The sequence below is a fragment of the Phyllobates terribilis genome, unplaced genomic scaffold (assembly GCF_046119375.1).
Source record: "Phyllobates terribilis strain yellow unplaced genomic scaffold, ASM4611937v1 Scaffold_7__3_contigs__length_470593459, whole genome shotgun sequence".
NCBI classification, from domain to species: domain Eukaryota; kingdom Metazoa; phylum Chordata; class Amphibia; order Anura; family Dendrobatidae; genus Phyllobates; species Phyllobates terribilis.
The window spans coordinates 115352493-115378235 of record NW_027362767.1 but is presented as its reverse complement, the minus strand read 5'-3'; the positions used below and the strand labels follow the sequence as shown (position 1 = coordinate 115378235).

Sequence of the window (25743 nt, the reverse complement as noted above, 5' to 3'; positions counted from 1 at the left end):
AAATAAATGCTTTATTAACGGGAAAAGTAAAATAAATGAAACAAAACTGGTACTGCAACATAACATAACCAGTTATAAAATAATTTTTTTCCCCACATATGGTATTACTCCATAAAAACAGACAAACCCTAGTTATAACTGATTGCCTCTTTAATTAACTCCTTCCTGACATTAGATGCACCAATACTTCCAATCGGATGCAGGTGTAAGGACGAGGCTCGGTAGCTGAGCCCACTCCATACCAGGCAGATGCCAGCTGTGTAAAACCACTGCTGTTTAACTACTTAACAATGAACTTTCACCAGTTTGAGCATGATAAACTAGCCACATCATCGAATAATGGCTGCAGAGCTGAGTAAAGCATAGTTTTTATTTTATAATTTCTCCACTCCATTGCAGAGATATTAGCTTGTAAAGTGTAGGTTATAATTTATGTTAAGCAAAAGGGGGAGTTACCAGAGATTTGTCTCTGGGGGCGTGTTCTTTTTCCCCTGCATGACGCTGTCCAATCAGAAACAAGGGCACCATATGCATGTGAAAAAAAGTATACGCCTCTAGATAAGATTGGAACCATGTTTTTGTGTGCCAGACATGTAATGACACTCATCCCTGCTCTCCCCTGTGATCTCTGCACCTACTATAGCCCTGCTCTCCTCTGTGATCTCTGCACCTACTGTAGGTGGTGTTTGTAATGACATATAGTACTGCTGTTCTCCACACAGCAGGTGCAGAGATCATGAAGGAGGGCAGGACTGTGTGTCATTACATTTCTCACACAGGAAATTCTTCTTTTTTTTCCCCTGAATGACGTTGAATGATAGGGGGGGGTGTACACGCCCCCAGAGAACAATCTCTCGTCTGGTAACAACCACAATCTAAACTTTACAAGCTAATATCTCCACAACAGAGATAAGAAATGACGAAGGACAGCGTAATGTGTTCAATACTGGATAAGATCCTCTTTACATACTACGGTCACTTTGCGAAATGGTTGGGAACAGCATGGGAGCCACCATGAGTTACCATGGGTGGTTACCAGCTGGAGGCGTACTGAAGTCCACTGCCATGTTGGTGCTCATATCAATATCAACCTGCAGCGGGGCTTCATAGCAGAAACATTTTTTTTACTAAATAGAGTTCCCTATGGGGACTTAAAAGTTCAAATTAACAATAAAAAGTTTCAAAATTGTTTTAAAAAATATAAACCTTGAAATCACTCTCTTTTCCCTAATTCATACAAAAATGACCCTCACAAAAGGTCCATCAAGAGAAAAAAATTAAAAAAGTCACGGGTGTCAGCACAAGAAGACACAAGCCAATTTTGTTTTTTCTTGACAACGTGCTGAAAAATTTTCACCACTAAAATATACACTGGTGTACATATAAAAAAAACCTTATAAGTTTGGTATCGCTGGAATTGTACTGACTTGAAAACTCATGTTGCCAAGTTATTTTTACAGCACAATGAATACTATAAGCAAGTAACCCAAAAAACAATGGCAGAATTGCATTTTTTTGCCACCTCACCCCAATTGGAATTATATTCCCATCTTTCAGTACACTATATGGTAAAATAAATGGTTCAAAACCACCACGTGTCCTGCAAGGTGTGATGGTCTGGCGTCCACATACTTTTGGCCATATAGTGGCCTTGGCATCCATTTCTTGCAGTAGTCAAGGCATTGTTCAGACTAATCTCTTAACTCCAGTAGGAATATAGAGAAAAGACACCAGTGATGTAATAGACATCAGCACAGACTATGTGCTAATATCTATGGAGTTGATGGACACCGTGACTGACGTTTGTTTGCCTGCTCATTCCCAAGCTATTATTTTTGCTTTTATGGTTTTCATTTTTAGCATTTAAAGGGAATTTGTCAGCAGGTTTTTTTCTACCTCATCTGAGAGCAGCCTGATGTAGGCAAAGAGAAACTGAATCCAACGATTTATCACTTAGATTACTGGGTGCAGCCGTTCTGACACAAACAGAGCTTTTAAATTTAGCAATGCAGCAGAGCTGAGGAAGCTAACCCCACCCACACCAGGCTCTGTGTGTACAAAGTCCATAGACAGTGAGCTGCTTATCACAGGAGGGGGCGTGTCAGACCAGGAGGCTGGGTCACAGCAATGATAATCTCCTGCTGCTAAAACAATAATTGCAGGCAAACAAAACCACTGAACTTGATAAGAGAGGCATCACTGAAATCTGTGTTTTAACCCCTACAGCATTCAGTCTTCAGCTTACATAGCAAAAACCTGCTGACAGATTCCCTTTAAGTGGTATGTTAATAATATGCTACCATTATTGCTATTCCCAATTTTTTTATACTTTTTTCCAAATAATTTTTAACAATGGACTTTTTCTACCAACATACCTTTTCAGCCACACTGGGGAATGAACTTTAAGGGGTTGCATCAAGTATATAAAAGTTATTCTCAAAGAATAAGAAAGATTAAGATAGGGGATGACGTATTGATCATGGGATACCAACAATTGAGTCCCCCACCAATCCTGAGCACGTTGCAGTGCCCCATCTGAATGGTGCGGAGATCACCTACACTCCACTTATTCTGTATGGGACTGCCAAAAATTATACTACTTGGTCGTACAGAGAATGAATGGAGCAAAGTTGCACATGCTCGGCCTTTATTCCATCCAAACGGTGATCTGCGGAGCCACACATAGGGGCACGCGCTGCAGGGATTTTCTATCCCAGAAAGGTTTTAACACTCACCTAGACATTAGGAGCTAGCATTTACCTGGCTTGGTGTCCATTGCGCATTAAATTGGCCATCTCTGCGGGAGAGATGTTAATGAAACGTAGAAAAGAAAAGCAGCTCTCTTCGTCTGACCCTTGGTTTTAGCAAAAAAAAACAAGAATAAATTCATATAAAAATGGCAAGCATCATAGGAAATGTCATTACAGAACACTGTTCATGTGATAAAAGATTTAAAGGTACAAATGGTTGTAGGATCGGGTGACTCAGACCATTTCAATTCCCCACGATGGGACATTATTATAGTATATCCCATAGATATTGCATTTTCAAGCCCTTTAAATCGAGTGCTATACGTACTAAAAATGCAAAATATCAGGATAAAAAAAAAACAACAGCCACCCCACTCAAGTCACTTACTTTTCCTATGGAAGAGCGATTGCTGAATGTGATCCGGTGCAAATGGAGAAAGGACAGTCCGTAACCACCTACAGAGAGACAAAATCAGAAGAAGCCACGACGTTTCAGCAGCGAGTCCACGCACAATAAGGTGAAATACTCAAATGCCTTGGCCCTTCTAGTGTTAAGTGTTTTAGGCCATGGCCAAACGAGAGTATGGAAATTCCTCCGTTTTCCATCCGTGTCCAGATTTTATGTCTCTGTGACATCCATTTTGATACATCAACATTTTAAAATGTACACGATCAAATAGAGTTTCCTAGGTTAATAATGGCAAATTATCAGTAAAAATTGGATGCAACATGGATGAACTGTATGGGAATCAATTTTTTTTCTTCGCACCCATAGACTTGTAAAGGCGAGTCATCCAAAATATGGAAAAGATTAGTGCATGTTACAATTTTTTTTCACATGGGCACTTGGCACGTGTGAAAAAGAGGATTTTTGGTTCTTACTATAAAATCTCTTTCTCGTAGCCTTCACTGAGGGACACAGGAAACCATGGAAGTCTCCTACCACCTGAACGTCGACGCTAAGGGTGGCTCCTTCCCAATAGGCTACACCTCGCCTGCCGACACCCAGCTATTCAGTTAGTGCAAAAAGCAGTAGAAGCAAAACAAAGACCACCCAAAGACAGGGAACTGTGTCCCCCAAGGAAGGCTAAGAGAAAGAAATTTTATGGTGAGAACCAAAATTCTCTTTCTTGGGACGCTTCATTGGGGGACACAGGAAACCATGAGAAGTCGAAAAGCAGTGCCTAAGATGGAAAAACTAATAATATTGCAGAAGGAGAGGCTTGCAGTATCCTTCTGCCAAGACTTGTGTCTACTGATGAAATGGTAAAGGTTGTATAAGAATGTGGACTGAAGACTAAGCATTTCGGCACAGGCCTTTGTCAAGGGGCAGCCCCTTGACAAAGGCTCGTGTAGAAACGCGCGTCGGGGTTGACGCACACAAGGTGTGGACTCTCCAGTGGTCGGCACTTGCCGCAGGTAACTTACTATCAAGCTTTCTTATGTGCCATACTATGTTCTAGCCGTGATGGCTTATATTTAGGTCCAGATGGTCAGTCTGAAGCCATGTTGCCCTGGAGTCGTCCTGTATACATTTATGTACACAGGTCTAGTTGTACATTTACATAGGAGATTAGATAGAATTTCAATCCATATGTACACTCCTTCATGTCATGCTGATTTTTTCACATATTAACTCTTTGCATTTGTCTCTTTATCCCCTCATTTGCCTGTATGAATTTTAATAAAAGTTTTCACTCTTTACATTTATAGACATTTTGATAAATCATTTAGGCTTCCAGCCTCCCCTTTTTTGATAGACAAAAACAGGTCTGAAATTCAGCTCTGTGTCTACCTCCTATGTGACACTAAGCTGAACTGCATAGCTGGGTATCTGCTAGCTAGGTATCTGCAGGCCAGGCGTAGCCTGTTGGGGAGGAGGCAACTATTTTCTTAAGATGTGTTCTTTGTGTCAGCATCCAGGAGGCAGCAGACATCCATGATTTCCTGTGTCCCCCAGTGAGGCGTCCAAGAAAAAAATTGTTTTTTGAACAGCCCTATAGACATACATTGGTCAGTGTGCAGTCTGATTTATACTTGGACAGCACGTCTGTATTATACACTAGTCTGAAGGAGCTTATGAGTCACTGATAGATTCTATAAATCAATGTTTGCTTTGCCCAGATCACTCTACCTATCTTTTTTCTGCAAATGAGGCATAAAGTTTTCTGGGGGTGTAAGAGCACTTCCTGGGCTTCTGGCCCCCGGGAATGTTTTCCTGCCCACCACCAGCCTCTGTAGCTCGATTGATAGCTCAGTTCCTGGCCTGGTGTGTGACATAACACAGGCAGCGAGCTATAAATGAAGTTCCCTGTCACACCCAGAGTGCTTAATGCCTCATATACATATTAATTTTTTTTTTTAAAACCACTCTCAGGACTTATTTATACATATGAAAAACTCTTAACTAGGGACCATCCTATACACCTAGAAGAAAGAAAGTACCTAAACCAACACAAAAGGGGATTCTTTACGGTAAGGGAAGTGAGACTAAAACTTTCTAACTTTCTGCCAGAGAAAGTTGTCATGGTTAATTCACCAATTCAAGAGGTGCCTAGACACCTTACTTGGCCGTACTAATATTACAAGTCATAATAGTTCAGCTTGGTACCACATTTTTAGACTCACCTGTTACGTGAGTAATTAAAAAATTCTATGTTTCCCTGCCGGTAGAGAAATTTCGATATCTGGTATGGCCTTAGTGCTAAGTAAAAGGGAGACCACGTTTCCTGGCGTTCAAATAGTTCTGAGTGATTGCACACCTGAAAGAAGAATTAAGAATGGGTTAATGCGGCTGACGAATATAACCACAAGTCCATCTCAAGTATCCAATGGATAGCGGATAACTTTGTGATCAATAGGGTCCAACTGACATGACCCCTTGTATTCCTGGGAACTAAAGTTATGAAAAGCCCCAGGTGAATGGAGTGGAGGTCGATCATGGATGCCGCCCCATTCTTTCTAATGGGAGTGCCAAAGATCAGTCAAGCGCTCCCATCAGGAGTGGATGGGGTAGAAGTGCACATGACTGACCACCGCTCCATTCAGCCGGGGCTCTATAGAGCTATAATTCTCCAGATTGCTGGAGCCATGGTGGTTGGACCAGATCAGAAAATCATCCCCTATCCTTAGGAGATAGGAGATAACATTCAAACTTGAGAATACTCCTTAAAAACAGAGGAAAGTGGGAACGTCTCCACGTCTCCCCACTAGCATCATTTAGCTCTTTTTTTTTTTTTTAAACTATCAGACTCCTTGTAATTTGTCGGAAATCTAAAATCAGTCAATAGTAGTCTGTCAAGGGTGAAATAAATGCTAGAAAGAGAGGACGAGGAAACCTGCCTCTCAGTGTCTATACACTGGCATAACATGGGGACCATATAATAGGCTGTCAGGCTGCATTTATACCTGCATGAAAGTGAGCGTGTAGGGAGTCATCTGATAAGAACAGCTCAATAACGAAGATGAAAACAGCATGGAGAGAGAAATCAAGAAGAGGGGAGAGAGAAATCAAGCAGAAGAGGGGAAAGAAAAATGAAGCGGAGGAGGGGAGAGAGAAATCAAGCAAAGGAGGGGAGAGAGAAATCAAGCAGAAAAGGGGCAAGAGAAATCAAGCCGAAGAGAGGAGAGAGAAATCAAGCAGAAGAGAGGAGAGAGAAATCAAGCAGAAGAGGGGAAAGAAAAATGAAGCAGAGGAGGGGAGAGTGAAATCAAGCAGAGGAGGGGAGAGAGAAATCAAGCAGAGGAGGGGAAAGAGAAATCAAGCAGAGGAGGGGAAAGAGAAATCAAGCAGAATAGGGGAAAGAGAAATCAAGCAGAATAGGGGAAAGAGAAATCAAGCAGAATAGGGGAAAGAGAAATCAAGCAGAATAGGGGAAAGAGAAATCAAGCAGAATAGGGGAAAGAGAAATCAAGCAGAATAGGGAAAAGAGAAATCAAGCAGAATAGGGAATAGAGAAATCAAGCAGAATAGGGAAAAGAGAAATCAAGCAGAAGATATGAAAGAGAAATCAAGCAGAAGATATGAAAGAGAAATCAAGCAGAATAGGGAAAGAGAAATCAAGTAGATGAGAGGAGAGAGAAATCAAGCAGAATAGGGAAAAGAGAAATCAAGCAGAAGATATGAAAGAAATCAAGCAGAATAGGGAAAGAGAAATCAAGCAGAAGATATGAACGAGAAATCAAGCAGAATAGGGAAAAGAGAAGTAGAAGAGAGGAAAGAGAAATCAAGCAGAATAGGGAAAAGAGAAATCAAGCAGATTAGGGGAGAGAGAAATCAAGCAGAAGAGGGGAAAATACCTAACATATTGGTTTCTCTCTTAGGTTTATTAAACATTTTATTTTGTCAGAAAATAACCCAAATCCACAGCAGAAAATCCACTACACATATGCCCCCAGGGACATTCCATTGAGAAGGATAAATTAGTGTAAACTTATGCAACTAGTGAGTGGTCCTACAAATTTTCCCAGCAAGAAAACCTATTGCCAGTTTATTGGTCAGAGGACCACACAATGACCTCCATGGCACCTTATATAATAAAAACACAATAGATGTGGCCCGATGTTCTTGTTGGCCCAGCAAACCGGATGCTAAATTTGCATAAAGGATTTTTGCAATGGCAAAAGAAGTTCAGAGGGTAAAGCTCATCAGGTACAGGACCACCGGCTATCTTGTTTTCTATGGAAATCAATAAAGACTAAAACATTTTTCATTCTCACCTTCCTGAATTGCATAACGAGGTTCATGAGACTACTGGTGGTGTTTTGTGCTTGTTGGGTTGTGCCCATGGAGGACTGAAGGAGGTCATCAATGGAGATTTTATTCTTCAAGGCTTGATATAGCAATTTCTGTCGACTAGTCAAATTGCAGTACATAAGGATTTCAATCTGCATTTTAGAGGAAAAAATATTACTTGTTTGATTTAAAAAAATAAAATATACTATGTAATAATATACGATGGAACTATTATTTTTACTATACATATATATTTTTTTTAATTAAAAATTATTTCATTGCTCAGTAAAAAAAACAATGTTTACAAAAAAAAAAAATCTTACCTTATCAGACAATTCGTTTTCTACATCCTTCTTGATTCTCCTGAGCATAAAGGGTTTGAGGATCATATGTAATCGAGAAAGCTGATCTAATGACAAGAACATATAGGTCAAGCGCCCATCGCTCTCTCATGTCCATCCATAAGAAAAAACAGCAATTGACACATCGCTAAGGCCTCCCTCACATGTCCATGTTTCCAGTACATGTGGTATAGGTTTTTTTTTTATGGATACCACATGTGGCCATAATAGCCTATGGCGCTATTCACATGTCACATGTTGTGCTATTCACAGGTTTTCGCTATGTAATCTGATAACAGCAAGATATAATGACAGAGACCCTGATTACAGCAATGTATCACTTAGTTTACTGGGTGCAGCAGTTGTGATAGAATCACAGTTTTCTCTGCTGGAGATCTGGCAGAGCTCAGAATGCTGAGCTGTGTATAACCCCACCCACATCACTGATTGGTAGCTTTCTGTGTATAAACCCACCCACACCACTGACTGGTAGCTTTCAGTGTATAAACCGCCCACACCACTGATTGGTAGCTTTCAGTGTATAAACCGCCCACACCACTGATTGGTAGCTTTCTGTGTATAAACCCGCCCAAACCACGGACTGGTAGCTTTCTGTGTATAAACCCGCCCAAACCACTGATTGGTAGCTTCCTGTGTATAAACCCGCCCACACCATTGACTGGTAGCTTTCTGTGTATAAACCCGCCCACACCATTGACTGGTAGCTTTCAGTGTATAAACCGCCCACACCACTGATTGGTAGCTTTCTGTGTATAAAGCCGCCCACACCACTGACTGGTAGCTTTCTGTGTATAAACCCGCCCACACCACTGACTGGTAGCTTCCTGTGTATAAACCCGCCCACACCACTGACTGGTAGCTTTCTGTGTATAAACCCGCCCACACCACTGATTGGTAGCTTTCTGTGTATAAACCAGCCCACACCACTGATTGGTAGCTTTCTGTGTATAAACCAGCCCACACCACTGATTGGTAGCTTTCTGTGTATAAACCAGCCCACACCACTGATTGGTAGCTTTCTGTGTATAAACCAGCCCACACCACTGATTGGTAGCTTTCTGTGTATAAACCCACCCACACCACTGACTGGTAGCTTTCAGTGTATAAACCGCCCACACCACTGATTGGTAGCTTTCAGTGTATAAACCGCCCACACCACTGATTGGTAGCTTTCTGTGTATAAACCCGCCCAAACCACGGACTGGTAGCTTTCTGTGTATAAACCCGCCCAAACCACTGATTGGTAGCTTCCTGTGTATAAACCCGCCCACACCATTGACTGGTAGCTTTCTGTGTATAAACCCGCCCACACCATTGACTGGTAGCTTTCAGTGTATAAACCGCCCACACCACTGATTGGTAGCTTTCTGTGTATAAAGCCGCCCACACCACTGACTGGTAGCTTTCTGTGTATAAACCCGCCCACACCACTGACTGGTAGCTTCCTGTGTATAAACCCGCCCACACCACTGACTGGTAGCTTTCTGTGTATAAACCCGCCCACACCACTGATTGGTAGCTTTCTGTGTATAAACCAGCCCACACCACTGATTGGTAGCTTTCTGTGTATAAACCAGCCCACACCACTGATTGGTAGCTTTCTGTGTATAAACCAGCCCACACCACTGATTGGTAGCTTTCTGTGTATAAACCAGCCCACACCACTGATTGGTAGCTTTCTGTGTATAAACCCGCCCACACCATTGACTGGTAGCTTTCTGTGTATAAACCAGCCCACACCACTGATTGGTAGCTTTCTGTGTATAAACCCGCCCACACCACTGACTGGTAGCTTTCTGTGTATAAACCCGCCCACACCACTGACTGGTAGCTTCCTGTGTATAAACCCGCCCACACCACTGACTGGTAGCTTTCTGTGTATAAACCCGCCCACACCATTGACTGGTAGCTTTCTGTGTATAAACCAGCCCACACCACTGATTGGTAGCTTTCTGTGTATAAACCAGCCCACACCACTGATTGGTAGCTTTCTGTGTATAAACCAGCCCACACCACTGATTGGTAGCTTTCTGTGTATAAACCCGCCCACACCATTGACTGGTAGCTTTCTGTGTATAAACCCGCCCACACCACTGATTGGTAGCTTTCTGTGTATAAACCAGCCCACACCACTGATTGGTAGCTTTCTGTGTATAAACCCGCCCACACCATTGACTGGTAGCTTTCTGTGTATAAACCAGCCCACACCACTGATTGGTAGCTTTCTGTGTATAAACCAGCCCACACCACTGATTGGTAGCTTTCTGTGTATAAACCAGCACACACCACTGATTGGTAGCTTTCTGTGTATAAACCAGCCCACACCACTGATTGGTAGCTTTCTGTGTATAAACCCGCCCACACCATTGACTGGTAGCTTTCTGTGTATAAACCCGCCCACACCATTGACTGGTAGCTTTCTGTGTATAAACCAGCCCACACCACTGATTGGTAGCTTTCTGTGTATAAACCAGCCCACACCACTGATTGGTAGCTTTCTGTGTATAAACCAGCCCACACCACTGATTGGTAGCTTTCTGTGTATAAACCCGCCCACACCATTGACTGGTAGCTTTCTGTGTATAAACCCGCCCACACCACTGATTGGTAGCTTTCTGTGTATAAACCAGCCCACACCACTGATTGGTAGCTTTCTGTGTATAAACCCGCCCACACCATTGACTGGTAGCTTTCTGTGTATAAACCCGCCCACACCACTGATTGGTAGCTTTCTGTGTATAAACCAGCCCACACCACTGATTGGTAGCTTTCTGTGTATAAACCAGCCCACACCACTGATTGGTAGCTTTCTGTGTATAAACCCGCCCACACCATTGACTGGTAGCTTTCTGTGTATAAACCAGCCCACACCACTGATTGGTAGCTTTCTGTGTATAAACCAGCCCACACCACTGATTGGTAGCTTTCTGTGTATAAACCCGCCCACACCATTGACTGGTAGCTTTCTGTGTATAAACCCGCCCACACCATTGACTGGTAGCTTTCTGTGTATAAACCAGCCCACACCACTGATTGGTAGCTTTCTGTGTATAAACCAGCCCACACCACTGATTGTTAGCTTTCAGTGTATAACCCTGCCCACACCCTTAATTGGTAGCTTCCTGAGTATAACCCCGCCCACCCCTTTAATGGCAGCTTTCTGTGTACACTGTATATTGGAAGAAAGCCTCTAATCAGTGGGAGGCACGGAAGAAGCAGACATCTACTCCTCCAGTGATTAACTCCTGCTGAAAAAAACACTCATTTTGTGGAAACAGCAAAACACAGCCTAATCAGTGTACATCATTGGAATCAGGGTCTCCGCCCCTACCTCGTGCTGCTCTCGAATTACTTAGCAAAAACCTGTTGCCAGATTCACTTTAAAGTGACTTTGAGAGGCCTATCTTTTGGAAAATTCCCAAACAAGACACCATAATAAAAACTGCACCCCTTCGGGTATTCTGAACCATATTCAGAAAGTTTGTTAACCCTTCAGGTGATTCTCAAAAACTAGTGCAAAGTGGAAGAAAAAAAACAAAACATTTTTACATTTTTCCTGCTAAGAGGTTGATTTAGCTTGACATTTTTCATTTTCACAAGGGGTAGTAGGAGAAAAAGGATGTCACAATTTGTTACGAAACTTCTCCCAAACACGACAGTAAACCATATGTGGTCACAAACGACTGTTTAGGCACACGGCAGGACACGGAAGACGACCATTAATAACCTCATTGATAGCAGCCAAGGCTGTAAGTGCAGGGATTTCTGCATGTAGCGCTCATACTTCATAATGAATAAATCCAAATATTATGAACATTTTGTTTCCATTTTGTCATCATTAATATTTCTATCCATCCTATGATTTCCATAATCCCATCAAGTTTCCTTCTTGGCATTGTAATTTCAATGTTGAGGAGTATATGTAAGGTCAAAGCTTTTAATAATTTAAAAAAAAAATGTATTTATTTTTTCCAGTGAGAATTTTTTTTTTTTTTTCCCCAAGATTAAGCTCACTGACAGATTCTCCGTTACCCTGTTCTGCAGCCAACAAAAGACAATGCAAAACAGAGGCTCCCGAAGGCAAACAGGGCCAAATTATTCATGAAAACTAATTACAAAAATTATTGTAAGACAAAAATACATGCAATTAAGAGGGAAAAAAAAGTTTCCCAAAAGAGGACAACCCCTTAAATAAATAGTTTTCTTATATGAACTTGTATTTTAGGTTTGCTCCTTTGATGCTCATAAACATAGAAATAACAAAAAGATGTACCAAAAGTCCCATAATGACTTACTCTCATCAATGGCAGACTTGTTCTCTGCATGGCTTTCTATGTCCTTGGAAAACCACTCGTTAAATTCATCATGAGAATCGAACAAAGTAGGCATAATGAAATGCAACAGGGCCCAAAGCTAGGAAGAAGAACATGTTCAGATTGATTGCATGAGGAGCAAAAACACTATTCCTTCCGGGATACAAGGCAACTGCAGTCATACAGTGAGGAGGCTTACAAGACCTGTGCATGCAAGTTTAGTTTACAATGGGTGTCCATAATTCAAGAGAATCTGACAGCAGGTTATTTCTATGTAATCGGAGAGCAGCATGATGTGGTGACATAGACCCTGATTCCAGTGATGTGTCACTTACTAGGTTGTGTATTCTTGTTTCAATATAAATCAATGTTTTATCAGCAGGAGATTATTATTATTAAAGGACTAGGGGGTCTTGTGTCTCCTAGTCCTCCAGCTCTATGTAACCCCGTCCCCACCACTGTAGCAGCTTCCTATCAATGTACAAATCGGCCAATCAGTGATGTGGGCGGGGTTATACAGAGCTCAGTATTCTGGGCAACGCTATATCTGCAGCAGAGAAAACAGGGATTGTATCAAAATGATAGCACACAGCCCAGCAAGTCACACATCATTAGAATTGGGCTTCAGCCCCTACATCATACTTATCTCAGATTACACAGAAAATCCTGGTATAGATTTCCTTTCACAATGATAAAGGTGGCAAGAGGCATGAGACGTCTGTCTGTCGGTCTGGCCATCCATCTATATATATGCCCAACAACATTAGGCCCGTTTCAGACAAGTATATAACATATGTAGGTTTCATGATTCAAAATGGCAGGATTAGAGGGATCAATAAAGCCGTTTACAATCGCTGTTGGGCCAGGCCGTGTACTTGTCATACGCTTGTTTGATGCTGACCTTGCACAATTTACAAAACATGTTGCAAAAATTGTGACTTTTGACAATTTTCATGCCCCTTCATTAAGACGACCATGTACAACGCCAGAGTTAATGAGTCGGGGCCACCTATTTTTCATACTGTCTGACACCAGATAATGTTCTAGAAAAAAAAACGGTGGCCCCCGACTCATTAAATATTATATATATATATATATATATATATATACACACATACACATAATTGTTTAATCACTAACATGCGCATTAGCTACAGGGTTCAAGATATAAACATTTGTACTAAAAATCTGTTTAATCAGGCATGAGATTTATTTAAGAATGTATAGTTTGTATTAAGAAATCTGACGACAGCTCTGTGATCAATATGAAGTAGCGCCAGACCTGTCAAAAGTGTCCAGTTTTTGTTCTTATTTTATTTCTGCTGACAATTCCATTCTTATTAAGTTCACCATATGGTTCCAGAGATATTGTCCTTTTTATCTAGTGCTAATTTTTTGGTCTCTACAGCCTGGAAAAGGCTGAGAGCCACATCCCCCAGGGAGAAAGCTGAGAGCCACGCCACGGCCCCCAGGGAGAAGGCTGAGAGCCACGCCACGGCCCCCAGGGAGAAGGCTGAGAGCCACGCCACGGCCCCCAGGGAGAAGGCTGAGAGTCACGCCCCCCCCCCAGGAGAAGGCTGAGAGCCACGCCACGGCCCCCAGGGAGAAGGCTGAGAGTCACGCCCCCCCCCAGGAGAAGGCTGAGAGCCACGCCACGGCCCCCAGGGAGAAGGCTGAGAGTCACGCCCCCCCCCAGGAGAAGGCTGAGAGCCGCGCCACGGCCCCCAGGGAGAAGGCTGAGAGCCACGCCACGGCCCCCAGGGAGAAGGCTGAGAGCCACGCCCCCCCAGGGAGAAAGCAGAGAGCCATGCCCCCCCCCAGGAGAAGGCTGAGAGCCACGCCACGGCCCCCAGGGAGAAGGCTGAGAGCCACGCCCCCCCAGGAGAAGGCTGAGAGCCACGCCACGGCCCCCAGGGAGAAGGCTGAGAGTCACGCCCCCCCCAGGAGAAGGCTGAGAGCCACGCCACGGCCCCCAGGGAGAAGGCTGAGAGCCACGCCACGGCCCCCAGGGAGAAGGCTGAGAGCCACGCCCCCCCAGGGAGAAAGCAGAGAGCCATGCCCCCCCCCCCCCAGGAGAAGGCTGAGAGCCACGCCACGGCCCCCAGGGAGAAGGCTGAGAGCCACGCCCCCCCAGGGAGAAAGCAGAGGAGCCACGCCCCCCCCCCCCCCCAGGAGAAGGCTGAGAGCCACGCCACGGCCCCCAGGGAGAAGGCTGAAAGCCACGCCACGGCCCCCAGGGAGAAGGCTGAGAGCCACGCCCCCCCAGGGAGAAAGCAGAGAGCCACGGCCCCCAGGGAGAAGGCTGAGAGCCACGCCCCCCCAGGGAGAAAGCAGAGAGCCACGCCCCCCCTCCCCCCCAGGAGCAGGCTGAGAGCCACGCCACGGCCCCCAGGGAGAAGGCTGAGAGCCACGCCACGGCCCCCAGGGAGAAGGCTGAGAGCCACGCCCCCCCAAGGAGAAAGCAGAGAGCCACGCCCCCCCCCCAGGAGAAGGCTGAGAGCCACGCCCCCCCAGGGAGAAAGCAGAGAGCCACGCCCCCCCCCCACAGGAGAAGGCTGAGAGCCACGCCACGGCCCCCAGGGAGAAGGCTGAGAGCCACGCCCCCCCAGGGAGAAGGCTGAGAGCCACGCCACAGCTCCCAGGGAGAAGGCTGAGAGCCACGCCCCCCCAGGGAGAAAGCAGAGAGCCACGCCCCCCCCCCCCCCCAGGAGAAGGCTGAGAGCCACGCCACGGCCCCCAGGGAGAAGGCTGAGAGCCACGCCCCCCCAGGGAGAAGGCTGAGAGCCACGCCACGGCCCCCAGGGAGAAGGCTGAGAGCCACGCCCCCCCAGGGAGAAGGCTGAGAGCCACGCCACAGCTCCCAGGGAGAAGGCTGAGAGCCACGCCACAGCTCCCAGGGAGAAGGCTGAGAGCCACGCCACAGCTCCCAGGGAGAAGGCTGAGAGCCACGCCCCCCAGGGAGAAGGCTGAGAGCCACGCCCCCCAGGGAGAAGGCTGAGAGCCACGCCCCCCAGGGAGAAGGCTGAGAGCCACAGCCCCCCAGGGAGAAGGCTGAGAGCCACAGCCCCCCAGGGAGAAGGCTGAGAGCCACAGCCCCCCAGGGAGAAGGCTGAGAGCCACGCCCCCCCAGGGAGAAAGCAGAGAGCCACGCCCCCCCCCCACAGGAGAAGGCTGAGAGCCACGCCACGGCCCCCAGGGAGAAGGCTGAGAGCCACGCCCCCCCAGGGAGAAGGCTGAGAGCCACGCCACAGCTCCCAGGGAGAAGGCTGAGAGCCACGCCCCCCCAGGGAGAAAGCAGAGAGCCACGCCCCCCCCCCCCCCAGGAGAAGGCTGAGAGCCACGCCACGGCCCCCAGGGAGAAGGCTGAGAGCCACGCCCCCCCAGGGAGAAGGCTGAGAGCCACGCCACGGCCCCCAGGGAGAAGGCTGAGAGCCACGCCCCCCCAGGGAGAAGGCTGAGAGCCACGCCACAGCTCCCAGGGAGAAGGCTGAGAGCCACGCCACAGCTCCCAGGGAGAAGGCTGAGAGCCACGCCACAGCTCCCAGGGAGAAGGCTGAGAGCCACGCCCCCCAGGGAGAAGGCTGAGAGCCACGCCCCCCAGGGAGAAGGCTGAGAGCCACGCCCCCCAGGGAGAAGGCTGAGAGCCACAGCCCCCCAGGGAGAAGGCTGAGAGCCACAGCCCCCCAGGGAGAAGGCTGAGAGCCACAGCCCCCCAGGGAGAAGGCTGAGAGCCACGCCCCCCAGGGAGAAGCCTGCGAGCCACAGCCCCCCCAGGGAGAAGGCTGAGAGCCACAGCCCCCCCAGGGAGAAGGCTGAGAGCCACAGCCCCCCCAGGGAGAAGGCTGAGAGCCACAGCCCCCCCAGGGAGAAGGCTGAGAGCCACAGCCCCCCCAGGGAGAAGGCTGAGAGCCACAGCCCCCCCAGGGAGAAGGCTGAGAGCCACAGCCCCCCCAGGGAGAAGGCTGAGAGCCACAGCCCCCCCAGGGAGAAGGCTGAGAGCCACAGCCCCCCCAGGGAGAAGGCTGAGAGCCACAGCCCCCCCAGGGAGAAGGCTGAGAGCCACAGCCCCCCCAGGGAGAAGGCTGAGAGCCACAGCCCCCCCAGGGAGAAGGCTGAGAGCCACAGCCCCCCCAGGGAGAAGGCTGAGAGCCACAGCCCCCCCAGGGAGAAGGCTGAGAGCCACAGCCCCCCCAGGGAGAAGGCTGAGAGCCACAGCCCCCCCAGGGAGAAGGCTGAGAGCCACAGCCCCCCCAGGGAGAAGGCTGAGAGCCACAGCCCCCAGGGAGAAGGCGGAGAGCCACAGCCCCCAGGGAGAAGGCTGAGAGCCACAGCCCCCAGGGAGAAGGCTGAGAGCCACGCCCCCCAGGGAGAAGGCTGAGAGCCACGCCCCCCAGGGAGAAGGCTGAGAGCCACGGCCACCAGGGAGAAGGCTGAGAGCCACGGCCACCAGGGAGAAGGCTGAGAGCCACGGCCCCCAGGGAGAAGGCTGAGAGCCACGCCACGGCCCCCAGGGAGAAGGCTGAGAGCCACGCCACGGCCCCCAGGGAGAAGGCTGAGAGCCACGCCCCCCCAGGGAGAAGGCTGAGAGCCACGCCCCCCCAGGGAGAAGGCTGAGAGCCACGCCCCCCCAGGGAGAAGGCTGAGAGCCACGCCCCCCCAGGGAGAAGGCTGAGAGCCACGCCCCCCCAGGGAGAAGGCTGAGAGCCACAGCCCCCCCAGGGAGAAGGCTGAGAGCCACAGCCCCCCCAAGGAGAAGGCTGAGAGCCACAGCCCCCCCAGGGAGAAGGCTGAGAGCCACAGCCCCCCCAGGGAGAAGGCTGAGAGCCACAGCCCCCAGGGAGAAGGCTGAGAGCCACGCCCCCCAGGGAGAAGGCTGAGAGCCACGCCCCCCAGGGAGAAGGCTGAGAGCCACGCCCCCCAGGGAGAAGGCTGAGAGCCACGCCCCCCAGGGAGAAGGCTGAGAGCCACGGCCCCCAGGGAGAAGGCTGAGAGCCACGCCACGGCCCCCAGGGAGAAGGCTGAGAGCCACGCCACGGCCCCCAGGGAGAAGGCTGAGAGCCACGCCACGGCCTCCAGGGAGAAGGCTGAGAGCCACGCCCCCCCAGGGAGAAGGCTGAGAGCCACGCCCCCCCAGGGAGAAGGCTGAGAGCCACGCCCCCCAGGGAGAAGGCTGAGAGCCACGCCCCCCCAGGGAGAAGGCTGAGAGCCACGCCCCCCAGGGAGAAGGCTGAGAGCCACACCCCCCCCCACGGAGAAGGCTGAGAGCCACACACCCCCCAGGGAGAAGGCTGAGAGCCACACACCCCCCAGGGAGAAGGCTGAGAGCCACACACCCCCCAGGGAGAAGGCTGAGAGCCACACCCCCCCCCCCCCCCGGGAGAAGGCAGAGAGCCACGCCCCCCAGAGACTCCTGAGAGCCACGCACCCCCAGAGACTCCTGAGAGCCACACACCCCCAGAGACTCCCAAGAGCCACGCCCCCCCCAGAGACTCCTGAGAGCCACGCCCCCCCAGAGACTCCTGAGAGCCACGCCCCCCCAGAGACTCCTGAGAGCCACGCCCCCCCAGAGACTCCTGAGAGCCACGCCCCCCCAGAGACTCCTGAGAGCCACGCCCCCCCAGAGACTCCTGAGAGCCACGCCCCCCCAGAGACTCCTGAGAGCCACGCCCCCCCAGAGACTCCTGAGAGCCACGCTCCCTTGGAAAGACCATAAAAATAGCACTAAATAAAAAGTCCATATCACTGGAACTGTATGGATGATTTTAAAAAAAATGTGGTGACAGGTCCGCTTTAATTCCTACTAGTAACCATTAATCAAACTCCTAAGCATTGTGAAACAAAGAAATAATAAATCTGTACCTCGGCCATTGTATTTTGGATGGGGGTGCCAGTTAAAAGTAGCCTATTGCGACACTGAAACTGTAACAGGATCTTCCACCGAACACTAAAAGGTCAGAAGGAGATAATAAATTCACGCTTCATAGCACAAATGATTTTACGGCAGCGAGAAGAATATTGAGATTCACAATGGATCGCCATCGGCAGAAGAGCTGGAAGGGGAGAATGCCGAGTACCTGGAACTGCTCTTCAAGGCTTGGGCTTCATCCAGCACCATATACTGCCACTTCACCCGCTGGAAGTATTTCACATCTTGCACTACCAGCTGGTAACTAGTGATCACTACATGGAATGGGGCCTCCTGGGTGTACAGAGTTTTCTAAAAAGAGAAAAGAAGAGGAGTCAGGGGTAGGTAGAGTACAAGGAAATCGGCTTTTTTTTTCACCTCCTGGGCTGATTTTTCACTCTCAATTGAGGGGTAAAATTTTCATTCAGTTTAGACAGATTTCCCAATTACTGAGATAGGAGACAACAGTTGGTGCTTATAAGATTCTATGGAGGATGGGAGGAGCTAGAGGGAGATACAGACATTCTGCTGCAATGACAGTTACAGTTCTCCATAGAACTTTATGAGCACCAACTGTCATCTCTTATTTCAGTAATGGGGAAATTTGTGTTTAAGACGGATCGGCAACATGGTTTATGGTTGTGGACTTGAGTGCAGGAATTTTGGAAGTTATTTTTTTAAGAAATCAACTCCTGTAAGAGTTCAAATGAGGTGTTATCCCACACAAGAGCCCCCACCACTGCGGGGGTACCCCAGAAACTGAATGTATGCAGCTTAAATGGTGGAAAAATCAGTGTCTGTTCCACAACATTGCCACTACTATCTCTGGAGATTTCCTAAAATAGAGGTATGTGCACATGTCGCATTTTAGCTGCCAAAAACGCAGCATTTTACAGCACCAGGGAATTCAATTCCAGGAATCTCATGCACACGGTGCTTATTTCTTCTTTGCAGATTTGCAGCATGTCAATGCTTTAAGCGTTTTTCACTCATTCTAATGACTGGAAAAAAAAACATAAAAAAAAACACACAAAAAAATGCAGATTTTATGCAGCCTTTTTCCTGCAGAAATGTCCCACTAGAAAACTTGTTGTTTTTGGCTGCCTCAAAAGTCTGTGTGCACAAGGCCTAACAGTATATATGAGACTGATAGTTGGGGTCAGGAGACCTCAGCTGTCCGATGTTCATGGTCCATAAAATCAAGCCCAAGATGAAATGTATGTGATCACTAAGTGCCCGGTAGAAGCTGGAGCTGTTGGGGTTTATTTTCTATCATCATATATTGATGGGATTTCCCTTCTCTTCTATGAGCAATGCTGATCATTTGCAGTGATAGTACCCAAAATTACAGAAAATAAAACTAAAAAAAAAGGACTAATCACTAGAAATAGCTCATGTGTTATATTTAAGCAGGAATCGCTACTTGATTTCTAAAAAATATTAGGTAGAATAAAAAAGAGATTAGGTGTAACACAATAGTGCTTTAAAAAGAATTGCTCATTGATTCTCACCTGACCCCAAAATTTCCGAATCACTTTCCTTTCGTGTGGATTGCCCCAGTAAGGCAGGACCTAGAAAAGAAAACACCTCGTCAGTGTCCAGGGAACGGCTGTCAGAGGGTTAATGTCATTAAACAACGTCGTGCGGTCACAGTGCCCTGGCAATAGGATTCTTCAGGCCGGGACAATTTCACAGATGCCAAACTTGTAGAGATTTTTATATAATTTAGTGATTTTAAAAAATTCAGGAGATTGTAAGGGGGGGGGGGGGATTTGGTTTGTGCTGCCATTTTGGATGCCGGCTGTATATAGAAACACAGCCAACAACGAAGAGTGTGTGGAGCAGGCTCCTCTCCCGAGCCCCCATACCTCTCCCAATGAACCCTGGCTCCACTCCCGAGCCCCCGCTCCACTCCCGAGCCCCCGCTCCACTCCCAATGGCAATTGTGTTGCCATTTTGGATGCCGGCTGTATGTAGAAACTGTATATAGAAACACAGCCAACATCCAAGTGTGTGTGGAGCAGGCTCCACTCCCAACCTAGTCCCGGCTCCACTCCCAACCTAGCCCCGGCTCCACTCCCAACCTAGCCCCGGCTCCACTCCCAACCTAGCCCCGGCTCCACTCCCAACCTAGCCCCGGCTCCACTCCCAACCTAGCCCCGGCTCCACTCCCAACCTAGTCCCGGCTCCTCTCCCAAGCCCCCTGCTCCTCTTCCAAGCCCCCTGCTCCTCTCCCAAGCCCGCACACCACTCCCGAGCCCTCGCTCCACTCCTCTCCCGAGCCCCCGCTTATCATTGTGGTGCGACACACAAAAGAAGTCACGCCAAATCTTAGCGTGACCGAGAGATTTGGTGCACCACTCCACCCCTCGATTAGCACGAGCGTCCGCTTCTCTCTGGGCTGATTGACAACACTCGCTTAGCCAGAGCAAGCGCTGCCTGAAAAGAGTCCTCCAGCATACGCATGCACAGAGGAACAGCAGGGGCGAACGTCTGAGCTCACAGAGAACTCTGCTGCCACCGCTCGCTCTTCTGTTACAGGGTTCAGAGAGATGAGGAGAGGCAGAGGGGGGAGAGGAGTGTGAGCACACGCTGCAGGGTTCTTATCAGACAGTGTTCATTTTGGCCAAGCGAGTGCTGTCAATCAACACAGAGGAACAGGACTTCATGGTGAGAGCAGAACAGTGCACCAAAGCTCCTCGCCATGCCAAAGGAGCAATAGGTCACGTTCCCATTATTAATTGTTCCCCAACCACAAGCTGCAGCATTGTAGCACATGTCTTTGAATGCATGATTCCTGGGAGCACGCCGTCCTAACTGCAGAAAGAAAGGGTTGCTGAAGCAGATGGCAGAACAATTTTCTGCAACACCCTAGTTGTTGATGCAGAGGCAGAAAGCCTTATTCCAGCGATGCGTCACTTTCATTTGCTGCAGTTTCAATACAATCTGTGTTTTATCATCAGGAGATTGTTACTACAGGACTAGGTGTCATGTGACAGATAGCTAATTTGAGTAACTCCGCCCCCACCACTGATTTGTCAACTTGCTGCCAATCAGTGGTGTGGGCGGGGTTATTCACAGCTCACAATCATTCATAGCGCTGCTACATCTATAGCAGAGAAAACAGGGATTGCATCAAAACTGCAGCAAGCAGCCCAGTAAGTGATACATTGCTGGAATCAGGGTTTTAGCCCCTAGATTATGCTGCTTACAGACTCCAAACCAAAGACCTGCCAACAGATTCCATTTAAAAAAGGGGGGTATATTGTCTAATAGGGCATTTTGTACCCCTTTCACAAGTTTCATAACAGACTGGTCAGACTGAAAACTTGAAAAAGATTAGTAGTAAATTAATTAAAGTCATTTCAAAAGCACATGCTAAAAACGTATACAGATCTTCATTACCTTGAACCTTGGCACAAATCTTGAAAACTCTTGATGCCAGTTGTTCAATGTTGAGGCAGGTGAAATAATTAGAAAAGGACCCCAGATGTTCTCCCGCTGGACAAAGAAAGCCAAGAAACAACAAAACATTAGCCCCTCACCGCCAAAGCCAGTCTCCATCTTCCAAGAGCCCCATTTTCCGAATCGGACAGGGCATGTTGCAATAACTTTAGAGCGCTTCCCCATATCTCAGTGACAGTGATCAGGTTTTTTCATGACACATTGTACTTTGTGTTAGCTGTAAATAACAAATTGGAAGATGCCAGTATAGCAGAAAGCCCACAAAAGTGACCCTGATGTGGGATCAAAATATTGATTTCTTTTTTTTCCTCCATTAAAATGTTGCTTTAGCCTGAAAGTTTTCATATGTTTTCACAATAGATAACAGGAGAAAATAGACTCCACAATTTGTAGAACTATTTCTCCCAATTGCAACAACATCCTATATGTGGTTGCATCGTCAGTGAGGCTCGTTTCAGGGGCTGGGCTAGTACTGGGATGTGCACAGTGACAGTGCACTCTATTGCCAGCTCAGATCAGCAGTAACAAGCTGGCAACAAAGCAGAGCGCACTGTTAGTGTGTCTTGCATGACGTATACACAAGCCCAGACCCTGAAACCAAGGTCACCGATGACACTTCATTTCAGGGAAGGGGCGAGGGCTGCAGCAGTGACAACACCCTCTGCCCCCTGATGATGCTACCTTTGTGTATCCAAGCATGCAATGGAAATCTCAAACAAACAAAGCCATCAGTTTTGGGTTTTTTTGTTGTTTTTTTCTAGATACAGTTTTATGCTGGTCACCATGCGATAAAAGTAATAAAGAAAGACAATTTTATTCTTCACTTCAGTACGATTACAGTGATGCAAGGGTTATAAGGTTTTATTGTTTTTTTTCGAAGGGAGGAGTGGGGGGGCAGTTACATATTTTGAGAGATAAAACGTTAAATTAATTTTCACCCGAAAGAGAAATGCAAGGGATGAGTTGAAATTTTTATTGGTGCCATAACAAATTTTGATTGTTTTTTTTTCCCCCTCAATTTTTGTGTGGTAGTGAACAAAAACCTGTAGTTTAGGAATTTCCCCCGGTGTGGTAAAAGTTATACGATAACTTAAATGGGTTCTTTAATTTCAGTAACAAGCAGGGCTGTGGAGTCGGAGTTGTGGAGTCGGTGTCATGGAAATTGACGAGTTGGAGTCGGAGTTGTAGACACCCTTACATCTTAAATTGCTCGATCATGTTTTTAATATTAATGGGGTATTCCCATCTCTAAGATAATACCCAAACATGTAGTAGGTGTAATAATAATAGTAACAAATACCTCCAATTAGAAATTTAGTATAGTTCTTCTGATGTCACTTACTCCATGTGCAGGGCATAGCTTAGGTATCCATGGTTACAACTACTCATATAGTGACAGTTGCTAGTGGTCGTAACCATGGATACCTAAGCTACTGCAATGCCTGCACATGGGGTAAGTGACATAGCGAATCAGAAGAACTATACTACATTTCTAATTGGAGGTATTTGTTAATATTATTATTATTACAGCTACTACATATTGGGATAGGATCTTAGAGATGGGAATACCCATTTAAGCCATTATATTTTTAAGAATAGTTGAATAAAAATTGATTTAACATGAACCCATTCCGTATACATTAAAGGTAGAAGATTGTTTTGGAGTATTACACCTGTTTATTGATCGCTTTTTTTCTCTGATTTTTGTGATCATAAGCCAGCAATTCAGGATTTTTTTTTTTTTTTTACGCCCTTCCCCATGTAGTAAAAGTGATAAGATGACTTAATCCTTCGAGGCAGTACTGATCTATTACACTGCAATAATCCTGTAGTGCAGGGAATTAGACCTGTCAGCTTTACATTGACAGGACGCTTATTATACCCTGTTTATGACAAGGCCAAACAGGCCAGTGTAGCTGGCAGACCCATTATATGGTCTCGGATTGCCAGGGCACTCCACAATCGGATCTTGGGGTGGGGAGATGGGCGCAAAGGAGAAAAAGAAGGAGCCCCCTCTCGCTCATAACCATCTACATGTCGCGATCGCTGGTGACCGTAGCATGTAAAGAGTTAAACGGCCACAATTAGTGTTGGCAAAGATCGTGGGCATTGCAGCAGTTAATTTGGTCAGTTCATTCATTGTATCCTTCAGCTCTTTTATGAGGTCATTTGAGACATATAATGGTAAAATAACAAAAACACAAAATAAATTTAAAAAAAAACAAAAATCAATCTATTGCTCATGCCAGCACAAACCAGTGCCAGATCCACGCCATAATAATATCATTAAAAATGACCGGAACCAAAAATAGGGACACAAATAAAAATATGCATTAAAAATTGTATTTTTTTTGGACATCTTACCTTCAGAAAGAAAAAAGATCACACTTACCTCTGCAAGATGTGCTAGTAGAGCGATGCTCTGGACAGTTTTTCCCAGGCCCATTTCATCAGCTAGGATGCCATTAATACCCTAAAATGCAAAATGTAGCCATTTAAAGGGAATCTGTCACCAGGTGTTTGATACCCCGTCGGAGCGCAGCCTGATGTAGGGGCGGAGACCCTGATTCCAGCGATGTGTCACTTATTGGGCTGCTGGGTGCAATTTTGATAAAAATAACCGTTTTCTCTGCTGCAGATCTAGCAGCTAGCTCTGAGTGCTGAGCTCTGTATAACCCCGCCCACACCTCTGATTGGCAGCTTTCTGTGTACACTGTGCATAGGCAGAAAGCTGCCAATCAGTGGTGGGGGAAGGGTTATACAGAACTCATGAATATGGAGGATTACTAGGCAGCAGGTTTACTAGTCCTCCATTGATAATCTCCTAACTGTGATTTGATTAAAAAAAACTACAGCAAGCAGCCCAGTGAATGACATCACTGGAATCAGGGTCTCTATCTTTACATTAAGTGGTAAAGGTCTTGTGACATATTCCTTTTATTGGGGTATTCCAGATTAGATCAATTATCTTTACCCCATGGATCGCCTTGTTCTCCACAAGCGCACTGCCAAGAGGAATCAAATGGAGTGTCTGGTCAAATCTATGGCACTAAAGAAACCAGTCTCAGCAGCAGGACCAATATAACAACTATTAGCGATCACGTAGATAGTTGATAGTTTATCAACACTGGTAGATAGATGATAATGTATCTACACTGGAATACCTCCGTAAATATTTTAGTAAGACCTATTCAGTATGTGATATCGGAAACAATTATTCTACAACCCTTAGATACAAATTATAGGATCACCACTTTACTTTTTAGTGTTTTGCACAGCAGTCAGTAACAGACTTGTGCGATGACACCAGTCTCGCTCAGTAATGTCAAACCATTAACAGCAAATGGAGACCGACATTGGGGTGATCTCCGATTATTCTGCCAGTAGGATGAAACAAAAAGGGAGTAAAAAAGAACAGAGAGGTGTCTGAGATATAAATATAAGGAGACAGCATACAGTTATTGTGCAGCGGCTGGAAGCTGCAACAACTCAGAGGGGTTGTTCTCAAGAATACTTACCCCCTTCCCAAGATAGGATAGGCTATACTTATATGTCCTTCATTGTGGGTACGGAATGGGCTCAGGAGCTACGCCCGTAGCTTATCTGGCAGATGCCGACTGTGTTATACAGCTGGCATCTGCTTGTAAAACCGGTTAATCATTTAACTGCTGCTGTATTTCACTGACAGCGGCATTTAAATGGACTGGTTGCTGCTGTACCACCATCTCGACATGATCATGGGGCTCCGATGACTTGTCGAGGCAAAAACGGACAATCAAAAATAAATATATTGGCCACCTGGGATATGGGTTAAGGAATATTTTGGGATAAGAAAAGTGCTCAATAGCCTGATTTTGGCATCGATTTTCTAGGTTAAAAAAATACAAAAGGCAAAAAATGCTTTAAAAACCTTGTGCTTTTTTAAGCATTTCTTGCCAAGATTTTTTTCAGCTTCTATTGCATTATTAATTTTTGTTTCAAGTAGAAGCATCTGAAGAGTTGACATGCTGCTTCTTTTTCCACTTTGTAAAAAAAAAAAAAAACAGCACCATGTGCACTATACATCTATTTTCCCGTTTATACTAACAAGGTTAATTAACTACTTCCGGACTGCCCATAGACAATAAACGTCCGGGTGGTTATCACTATCCTCAGAAGTGACGTTCTTAAATGTCGCTGTATAGTAACGAGTTGCACGCGATCGTGACGCTCT

General features: G+C 46.8%; 1 protein-coding gene across 1 annotated transcript in view; it reads right to left on the bottom strand.

Moving 5' to 3' along the window:
* Positions 1-25743, bottom strand: part of INO80 (INO80 complex ATPase subunit) — a 131311-nt gene that overhangs the window by 37430 nt on the left and 68138 nt on the right. The window contains exons 13-23 of the mRNA XM_073639102.1: positions 23923-24003; positions 21471-21566; positions 19577-19636; positions 18235-18377; positions 18020-18104; positions 12143-12260; positions 7809-7894; positions 7470-7637; positions 5379-5512; positions 3139-3206; positions 2761-2854 (exon numbers count right to left, since the gene is read on the bottom strand). Of these exons, the coding sequence (XP_073495203.1) occupies positions 2761-2854; positions 3139-3206; positions 5379-5512; positions 7470-7637; positions 7809-7894; positions 12143-12260; positions 18020-18104; positions 18235-18377; positions 19577-19636; positions 21471-21566; positions 23923-24003 (1133 nt within the window). The remainder of the gene's footprint in view (positions 1-2760; positions 2855-3138; positions 3207-5378; positions 5513-7469; positions 7638-7808; positions 7895-12142; positions 12261-18019; positions 18105-18234; positions 18378-19576; positions 19637-21470; positions 21567-23922; positions 24004-25743) is intronic.